General features: G+C 35.9%; 1 protein-coding gene across 1 annotated transcript in view; it reads left to right on the top strand.

Annotated features, from left to right (window-relative positions):
• LOC106459970 (transcription elongation factor B polypeptide 3-like) overlaps positions 1-10,721 on the top strand; it is a 77,046-nt gene that overhangs the window by 10,754 nt on the left and 55,571 nt on the right. The window contains 1 exon segment of the mRNA XM_013919648.2: positions 5,559-5,615. Within this exon segment, the coding sequence (XP_013775102.2) occupies positions 5,559-5,615 (57 nt within the window).

Raw genomic sequence — 10,721 nt, 5'->3', positions numbered from 1 at the left:
TTTACATATAAAAATTTATTATTTCTATTTTCAACACTGTATGACTAATGTTACAGAAGTTGAATAACGAGGTGCATTTGCACTCATGTTACTGTATCCAATAATATAGAACTGGCCTTTACAATATAATTTTTTGAGCTCAATAATGTCTTACCTTACCATTTGGAATCTACCATGAAAAGAGAAGGTTTCCTGCATAACTACTTTCCAAAGACTTAGAGAACCATGTGGGGGACATTTTGAGCTTTCGATTGGTTAGTCACACATCATGGACAGAAGTAGGTGTACGTAAGCATTTCCAAAAATAAAAAGAGGTGGGTGGGCCCACTGTGTTTGATCCACTAAATGTAGTAATATATCAGCAAATAGAAAAGGTAGGAGGTTCGTATTTCATATTCTAGCTTGTCAATATTGGTAATTTGAGTTCCTAATTTGTAAGAAACTATAGATTTTGTATTTGGACATCATAAACATCTAATCTGAACCAATGGTGCATTCAACATACCACGTGACACAAAAAAAAATCAATATTTAGGATTTTTTTTAAATATTTACTTTTAAATTAAGAAAGAAATTAACTAATGTATAATACTAAAATTTGAATTAAAAATACAATTTGATACCAAACTTATTGATATACATTCATAAAATAGTAGTTCAATAAACTTTTGAATTCAAGTCTATAAATGTGATGACATGGACTTTGACCCATGACCATAGGAAGACCCGTCTCGGTAAGGTTGATGAGCCCAATGATTAATCAGTTATCTAATTCCACTAATTACTCGGCTCTGGTCAGAGTGTTACTCATTATCACAGTCTGTGTCAATTGACTGTTTTCTTGGTAAGTTAATGTGGCCTCACTCTCACTATGTTCATCATTGTGCTTGTCATGTGATGGGCATAATGAACATTCTTGCAGACTCCTTTACATGGTGTCATTCACTTCTTCCTGCTGAATGAAGATTTCACCAGTCTGTGTTCCATTGGGTGTGTAATCATCTCGAACATCTCATGATCAATACTTTTGTCATTTCAGACAATTGTTGTCTTCCTCATTTTAGTTCCCATTCCAAATTCTTCTGCTGTGGAGGTTCTAGGTTGGAAGGATCTATTCCATTATGCCTACCATCCTGTAGTATTCACTTCCACATCTTTCCGAGTTATTTTCTTTTCTACCTTTTGCCCAACACAACGATAGTTTTCTCTTCACACCTTTTCACTCTGGAATATCTTTTTCCTCTTTTGCCTAACCTTCTTAATTAACCTCAAACTTCAGTCTTCCACTTAATGGTTTGACGTCTACTTCTTCCTGGTTAGCTGTTGTCTGGCCCTTTGCAAATTATTGCTGCCATTCTTTGAATCACGTTGGGCTATTTTTTATTCCTGGTGTCATTGACACTGTTTCTTTCACCTCCTCAACAGGTGCAGTCCTTTTTCATGTATCTCTTTTGTGAAAGAGGCCTTTCTGCATTCCATATTTATTGGCCACCTACTGATGCTTTGTGACTACATTTACTGAGATGTATCTGATCACCTAAAATTGAAAATCAGGTTTCATCCCATCAAGTTTAACATTTTGCAATATCAATATTCCAGTCATCTTACCCTTTGGAGGATATCATGTGGGCCAGTATATGGATGACTCCAAATACATGTTTCCAGTTTGATTCACATTAATTTGCTGTCTCTTACCTCCAACATCCTTAAAGGTACGTTTAGTTAAACTGCTACAGTCTCTCTCTATGATAGCTAGAATTTCTGCAAATGGTTTGGAATCATCCATTCAAGACCTGCTTATGTTCATATGAAACCTCAACATTGGTCTATGAACCATACCACCGTCTATGCTGGTGCTCCATTACAGGGTGATGCATTCTGGATGTGGAAGAGGATGACATCTGGTGATGTCTTATGCCTCAGTGAATGCTTATCTTCTCACCTCTGCAATTATAACAGAGTAGGTGGAATATCATTATGAATATCCATACTGTTTTTCAGCTCCACTCTTGAATGGGGCACAATGTTCTTATTTTCTTCTGTGATGTTCCCAGTGTGCTGTAGTTGAGTTGTAAAGCTTAGCTTCCAGTCACTTAGTCTTATTAGCTTCATTGCTAACATCAGAGCAGTGCTCTGATGGCTTAAGTGACTTATCCACCATTATATATATGCCAAGAATGGCCCAAGATCCTTATCTTTAATCATGCAGTTGAGGGTGTTCCCATCTATGTTAAAAGTGTGAATCAAATTAGGACAATCCAAATGCATTATCTTGCATTTATTATAGTTATAGGTCATTCACCCAATATTTGTCCAACTTACCAATTAATCCAAGTCATTCTGTACTATGTCAAAATTCTCAATACAGGTAGAAATCCTCAAGGTTTAATGTTATCAGTAAACTTTACTAATCTAAAGTACCTAATGAAACAATGGTCACTCTTCACAAAATATTTCCCCTACTTAAAGCATGGCAACTCAAGTAATGAATAAGTCATGCTACAATGACAGGATCATTGGACAGTAGAGGAAGCTACTCTCAACATCAATCTCTTAGAACTTTTAGCAGTTCAATAAGCTATGACTCAGGGTCTTGAATTGTTGTGAGAGAAGGTGGTAATGCTTCATTCGGACAATTCCGCAATAGTCTCAAACATTTCAAAGCAAGGTGACACTCACTCCAGATCTCTTTGTTTTTGAACAGTAGATCTTCATCCTAAAGATTTTAGTTGGATCTGCTCTTGTTTAGGGACACCACAGATTAATGCTTTTGCTTCACACTGGAATGCTCAGCTCCCATTCTTCTGATCTCCAGTACCTCACCTTCTGGCTTTGGGAGTAGATGCTCTCAGCCAAGAATCGATGAGTCTTCATCTTTATGCATTCTCTCTGATTTGTTTGCTTTCCAAGGTTCTGGCACTGATTCACTCCATGTCCTGTCAAGTTCTTCTGGTGGCACCATATTGGCTTGGTGAGCCCTAGTTTCCACTCCTTCAGTATCTTCAGGAGTGTCAACCTCTTCCCCTTCCTTCCTGGCCATCTCTCTTATGTCAGCCTTTGTCGGACATTTTTCATCCAGTGGTTGGCGTGCTTTGACTTCATGCCTGGCTTTTATGCAGTTCATTGCACGTCATCAGGGATTGACATCTCAAGTGCCATCCTTATTAACATGTTCCATTCAACATTCGTTTTTGGAAATTTATCAAAGGAAGTGGTTTACTTATTGTCAATGGTTTCTCAGACCTAGGTTTAACCATTCGCATCCCACTCTGCTACATGTCTCAATTTTTGACATGGGTGTTTGGCAGCATCATCTGTTGCTTTGTATAAGGCTACCTTATAAGCTACTTTTTGTTTTTTCTAAAACAAAGTTTTTGAGTCCCCAATTTTGTAATTACTTTTGAAATCATTTCGGGTTATCTGTCCTCATTGCCTTTCACAGGTTCGTAGTTGAGATATCACAGTGGTTCTCCATGCCTTATTACATCCACCATTTGAACATTTGGGCCAGGTTCACTATATCATCTTTCACTTAAAACAAGGTTTCTTCTGTTATTGACTAGCAGGTGTCAACTTTCAGATGGGTTTGTGCTTCATGTTTACAGGATACAATACCATTCTATCTATGTTCTGTTGTATCCAGACAGGTCCTTTCTACCTAAAGCAGCTATGGAAGGAGATAAGGCTTTCTCTCCTATTAATTTTCCCTCCATTTTCTAATTATACAACCATTGGGGTCCAAATCATCTTTTATGTCCTTTTCGGACTCTTTGACGTTATGTGGCATGCACTGAAGTATTTTGGGGCTCATGTCACTGGTTATTTATCCATTGGGATACTTTGGTATCATATTCCTATTATACAATTATATCATATTATGGTCCCCATGCCTTAGCCACGACAACTTAGATCTAGCTTTGCATCAACAGCCCTATAATTCCAATGATGAGATGGGGAACCTCGTCTGTGTGGTTGGGGCCTGGATGAATATTTTAATAATGAACAATATTGACTCTCTAGCCAGTTGCCCTTTACTGACATTTAACTTTCATGTTATCTGGGCGAAGAGCATACCTGTTCCAGAAGTAGTGGCAGACCCCACTAGTGTGCTTTATTATATCTCAATTTTGCACACCTTTTTGTATGTGAATCTTGCCTTCACTGACCCCTCCACCATGTCAGTGTGTGGTTCTAGCTAAAGTTAGAGTGGATGTAAGTGGTTTTGAAAGCTTGCATTTTCGATTACCAAAATTTTATTTCCGATAATACTTACCTCTTCGCACACTATCCTGCCCTTCCTCTCCATGATAGCCAGTGTTTGGCTCTGATAATCTTGTCAGTCAGTCTCAGGAAAGTGAATAAGAAAGAATAATGTGGAGCTTATTTACAGATTGGGTATAGAGTGCGCATTGACGTAGGTGAAGAAAGTAAAAGATTGAAATAGCTAGGGGTGATATAGTAGGGTATAAAGACTGGAGCAAGCAAGGTAGAATTCATGCCAATACTTAGATGGGTAAAGAGGAGAACCTTTCATCTGGATAAAGCTAAAGTGTGGGATAAGTATTATTGGAAGTACATTTTCGGCATAGAAAAATGTATACTTTTGTTTGTTTTTTCTTTTGGGAAGAAGTCATGCCACTTTGAATGCATAATCATTTTATAGTTTACAGTATTACTGGTGCCATTATTACCATATCTCTTCAGGTGGTCCAAGTTAGACTCATATCAAAAATGAAGATTCAAATTTGATTCATGCATCAGGTGTTAGAGCGTGCTTTTTCACATGCGATCTGTTAAGAATACACAAACAGTAATGAAATATTAATAGTATTTAAGAAACAATTGCTTGTAGAAGACCTATTCCATCAAGCTTACAGTATATTAGGAAATTTAATAGTGAGAAAAGGGAATAAAAGTATTAACATAATGTAATAAATTTAGGGATTTGATATATCACAAGTAATGAAACATACTTTTTATTCCAAATATTCAGAAACAATTTTTTATTTTTATCATGTTCAGAACAAACAACATGTATAAATGAATGTATGCTTGTTCTTGAGGAAAACTAGATATTTATTGTACTTTTTTAGAATGATGTTTTGTTTTAGCGTACTTATTTGTAGGGAAATAGGTATAAAATTACTTTAATAAGAGGGTAATAAGTCATTTCTTAGTGCACAAATGATATGATTTTTAAAATTCTTGCTAAGAAGAAAGCCACATTGCTTGTATTCAACTTAATACTTAGGATTACAGATTATTCAGATCCTTCCATAATAGCTGAGTGTATTTAGTATTCATAAGCTATGGGTTCTGAGCATTTTATTTTTAAAAAAATTATTTGATCAAATTATATTTAAAACTATTTTAAATTCGGGTATTCATCTTTTTTGTAGGTTGGATCATGAATAATAGAGTTATGATGTCTACACATGTATGATATTGATAGGTATATGAATTCTGTGCAAGATAACAAACAGAGAAATTTGTTATATCTGTCCTTTGCTGGTACTGTATGTATTTAATATCAATGTTCTTAAAATTCTATTCCACAGACTCTTCACATTCTTCACAAATTAGAGAATGTTCAAGTGACTGTTGACCTCTTACAGGTAAGATTAATGTAAAGTACTTTATAATCATGGTATACAAATAAACTTGGCACCATAACATAGCTAATAATCCAAATTTTAATATTATATAAGTTTTTAGTTTTAATGTTATAAGGAAATATTAAAAAAAATTTTTCTCTAGTATAAGAATCCTAACATATGCTCTCTAGATATCCCTTTATCTCTAATCTATTTAATATCCCTCTGAGAAGTAAGAAATTTAACATAAATTACTCATTATAATGTTTTCATTGCTCAGGCAAAGCATAATTTTTATAGCCTTCAATCTTATTTGGTTACAGAGCCATAAACTAGAAAATGTAACCCCTCTTGCCATGCCCACCTGTCACATTTACTCTCTTACAAATTGCCAATAGTTTTTCTGATGTTCAATACTACATTATTTATAACCAAAATAAGCCAAAGTTTTATTCTATCAAATAATGTGTTACCTTATGTTGTTTTCTATACAGATAATTGTTTATTTTTCTTTCTCAGTTCAAACTTTATTTCTATGGGAAACACATCGAGGAGCTTAGCTGAATTTGTGATGGCTCTTGTTGCATAATCAGAAAGCTAGAAAAATTGTGGTAGTTATTGATGTTGTCTGCTTTTTATGTGTTGTTATTCTGTGTTCTTTGTTGCATTATTTAGTCAAATAAAAAAATCATTTAGTGCAGTAGTACCATTAGTATAAAAAAAAGTAGGCTTAATTTTCATCGACACCAAAAAAAAGAAAACCCAGGTAAGTACTATATTTCTTGTTTTTATGTGTATCCTTTATTTATCATCGTGAAAGTGACTAAAATGTAAAAAATAGAAATTTTTTAGGTTAAGTTAGGTAAAATAATAATAATAATAAAAATTTTCAAGAGGTACGTTTGTGAGCAGCTTGTTAATAGTCTGTGCCTTGCATAATTTGAGAGGGTAACATGAGCTGCACGTTCATCAAGTGATTTTCAACTTGTGATAGTTAGACATAACTCAAGGGGTATTAAAACATATATAAGTAGAAACATATATACTGTTACAAGTTTAAAGCTATTAAGGATAAACAAATATAGTTTCATGTTACTGTTTGAAGTAAGTCTAGAAAGAAAAAAGGGTAATTTAGATTTATTTTGAATTTTTTTATGGTGGTTACAAGGTCAGTCAAATTAACCAACCTTGTATAGAGTTAGGGTAGAGAGAATAACAGACAAAATTTTAATTTTTCTGAAAAAAAGTTTGAAATTTAGTTAGGAGGTTTTAAGTAATTACACAAATGAAATTTGAGAATATTTAGAAGGAAAGTATTTTTAACCTTAACATTAAAATCACTTTGCTCTGGGAGCAGTAAACACATTGACTCCATGTATTCACAGAGAAATTTGTAAATTTCTTAAAATTCTGATTTTTTTTTTTTTCTTATACAAATGACTTCCCCCCCCCAGTAGCACAGTGGTATGTCTTCGGACTTGCAATGCTAGAAACCAGGTTTCAATACCTGTAGTGGGCAGAGCACAGATAGCCCATTGTGTAGCATTGTGCTTAATTATAAACAAACAAACAAATGACTCTTAATGCTTAGTGAAAACTTGTGAAATTTCATGAAGATACACAAAACATGTTAGAAGTTATAGTATGGAAAATCTAAAGGTCAATTTGGGGTCAGTTTTTTAGGTCAACTTGATGAAGCCCATAGTGAGAGAGTTAAACAGAAACATTTTGTAAATGGACATGAAGCTGCTTCAAACTTCTATAAGAATGTTTGATTTTCTATCTCATGTTTACCTTGTTTGTATATATTATGATGTTGCAATTTTTAGGCTCATGTAGAGTTAATTAGGCAACAAGTATACCTACAAGCTTTGACTTGGCTGTTTTTTTTCCTTAGAATAATATTGGGCCTTTTGTAACATAGGTTATGTTCACCAGTTCATTGTTTTCTTTCTTTTGTAAGTTCACATTTCACTGGACTTTTCAGTTTTTTAGTTACTTGTGTTCATTTCAGGGTGGATAATGCTTCTCTTAAAGGGCTAATAGTCTGGTTAATGTTCCATTTTCATCTGTTTATGGAAATAATTTCTATACCTTAGTGATAGTTTCTCACTTAGTTAAAGGTGGAGTTATTGCTTTTTTTAAATTTATATTACAGCATCATATTCTGTGGCAAGATTTCCTTATTTCATTTTTGTTTCATATTTGGATGGGAGCCTTCCACAAAGATACATTTGGGTAGGATAAGCTCAGAATATGCTTGTCTGATATGGACTATGGCGCTTACAAACGAAGAGACTGTTTGGCTTTGATCACTAAGTTTGGTCCTTTTTTTGTCTTTCTTCACCACCTCCCAGTGGCAAAAATTTTGGGGGACAAAACAAGACATCTTATACTCGCATGGAATTTTAAAGGGGACTCATTATTCCCACTAAAATTTATCGTACTAAATTACATTGAGCCAACATTTGGTTTCAAAAAGTACTTTGTACTGAGTTTGGAAGCCTCAAAGTGCTTACAGAACTTGGAAAGGATCAGAAAGTTTTAACCATTCTAACACACCTAGCTTTTTTGGGGGGGATAACAGGTCTCTTATTGTAGGATATATCTGGTTGACTTCTAGCACACAAGGAAATAAAACATTCCATAAAATGGTAGTGTGCATGCAGATGTTTTCTTGTTATACATACAACATCTGTTCTATGCATGTAGGATTAAATATGGGGGGGGGGGTGCAAATGCCCCTTTGTCCCCTTGTAGTGCCACCACTGCCACTTCCATATTTGAGAAAGATAGTGTATTCTGTTTGCTACTCCATTTTTCTTTTTTTTGAGATTCTTTTCAAATGTCTGTTATAAATCATTTTTCAAATCTATATTTTAAGAATTAAAATATACAGGCAGTGGACAAAAAAAATGGAAACACTTGGGTAAATGAGGACAACAAGTATATGCAATGCAGAAGCTTCCACACAGGTGTGGCTTGTCCATTAATTAAGCAGATAACATCCCAGGATGCATATGGTCATGTATAAAAATGCTGGACAGGCCTGGTTGCCTATAATCATGGCTAGCATGGCTGCAAGAGGAGACCTCAGTGACTTTGAAAGAGGGGTGATGCTATAGTTGGGTTGTAGTGTGCAAACTCTTCATCACATCTGAAAATGCACAGTTGCGTGTCCAGTGGTGCAAAGAGTACAGGCTATGGACTACCAAGCAGTGGAGAAATGTGATATGGTCAGATGAATCATCCTTTACCATGTTCTCAACAAATGGACAAGTACATGTGTGGCACCAATATAAAGAACTCTACAGCCCTGAGTATTTGGTTCCAACAGTGAAGGGTTCTGGTGGTTCTGTAATGGTGTTGGGGTGCATTTTCCTGGCATGGTTTGGGTGCACTCATAACTTTAGAAGGCAAGGTCGATGTCAGTTATTACTTAATGGTATTGAGTGATCATCTTCACCCCATGCTACAGCATTTCTGTCCTGCAGAGAGGGGTGTCTTTCAGGATGACAATGCTCCCATCCACAGAGCATGAGTGGTCACCTAATGGTTTGAGGAGCATAACACTGATGTTATCCATATGTCATGGCCTTCTAAGTCACCAGATATGAACCAAGTCAAGCATGTATGGGATATTTTGGAACGACGCCTGAGACAACGTTTTTCCACTTCCATCAACTAGGCATGAGTTGATTGACTTTCTCATGGAAGAGTGGTGTTGCATTCCTCCTGCAGAATTCCAGATGCTGGTGTAGACTCTATGCCATGGTGCATACAGGCCATACTGGCCACACGTGGTGGCCCAACACCCTATTAATTGACTTTACATTGGTGTTTCCTTTTTTTTTTTGGTCACTACCTGTAATTGAAAGAGATGCATGTATGTGAGAATGGAAACTTCCTTTCTTTTCTCTCCTACTTGTAATATCGGTTCGAATATGACACTGCTATCCGGTTTGGCTTGAACCTGGCCCTTCTTTTTTGATCAATGTTGGTTCAGTACATTGTTCAAAGAAGAGGGTTCATTGTCTCTTCTTAATTCTGAATACATAGTGGTCCCATCCTGGGTTCTTGGTTGAGCACAGTTTGTTTCCCTTCCTCTCCATAACCTGGGGGTGTGTGTGCAGATGAGTGTTCGTAATTCCAGACTGTATGAGTTCTGTTTCCTGTGATTTCGACCCTGGGGTGTTGCCTTTCGGACTTCTTCAGATGGATGAGAAGGTTTGTCCTCTTTGGTGTTGCTTACCTTCTCGTTGTGATTCTGGTGGTTTGGAACGCATTACTCTATGGCTACAGGTTGGGATCCACTAATTAATTCCACCCACAATACAGGAATTATGTTCAGGGTGAAGAGCATACCTGTTCTGGATTTACTATGGTTCTCCCACTAGGGTGCCAATCTTCTATCGACACATCCCTGATTTATGCAGACACTTCTGTATGGATAATGCCCTCACTGCCCTCTCCACCTTATCAATGTGGGATTCTAGCTATAAGCATGAGAGGAGGTAAGTATGTTTTTGAAGTTATCATTTTCTTAAATCGAAAATGTATTTCCTATAATATTTACTTCCTCTTGCACTCTTTCACCCTTCCTCCCCACTAAGAGCCAGTGTTAGCGACTGGGATTGAGTCAGTCTCAAATAAGTGATAACATTATCTGAATGAGGTGCTTATATACAGTACCAGGATAGAGGGCACATTGACATAGGTGGAGAGTGTCATGAGACAAATATTGCCAAGAGCAATTAAGTGGGGTATGAAAGACTGGAGCAAGTGCGAAAAAATTTGGACCAATGCTTAGATGGGCAAAGGAAGAAACATTGGCAGTCGATTAATAGCTATAAGTGTGAGAGGAGGTAAGTATTATTGCAAATACATTTTCAATTTAAGAAAATGATAACATACTTCTAAGGATATTTCATACAACTTATGAAATTTGACTGCAAATTGATTTGTAAAATCTCAAGATAACAGGTGTTGAAATTATTTCTACCTTTAACTCTCTCAACATAGGGTTGGTCAATTTGACCAAGTCACGTGACCTTTTGTACTCGTTTAAAGTCTTTATAAATTTAATACTTTTTACTCTCAATATACTGGGTATATCTTCATGAAATT

The sequence above is a fragment of the Limulus polyphemus genome, unplaced genomic scaffold (genome assembly GCF_000517525.1).
Source record: "Limulus polyphemus unplaced genomic scaffold, Limulus_polyphemus-2.1.2 Scaffold31, whole genome shotgun sequence".
Classification (NCBI taxonomy): Eukaryota; Metazoa; Arthropoda; class Merostomata; order Xiphosura; family Limulidae; genus Limulus; species Limulus polyphemus.
This window is presented reverse-complemented; position numbering and strand designations above follow the sequence as displayed.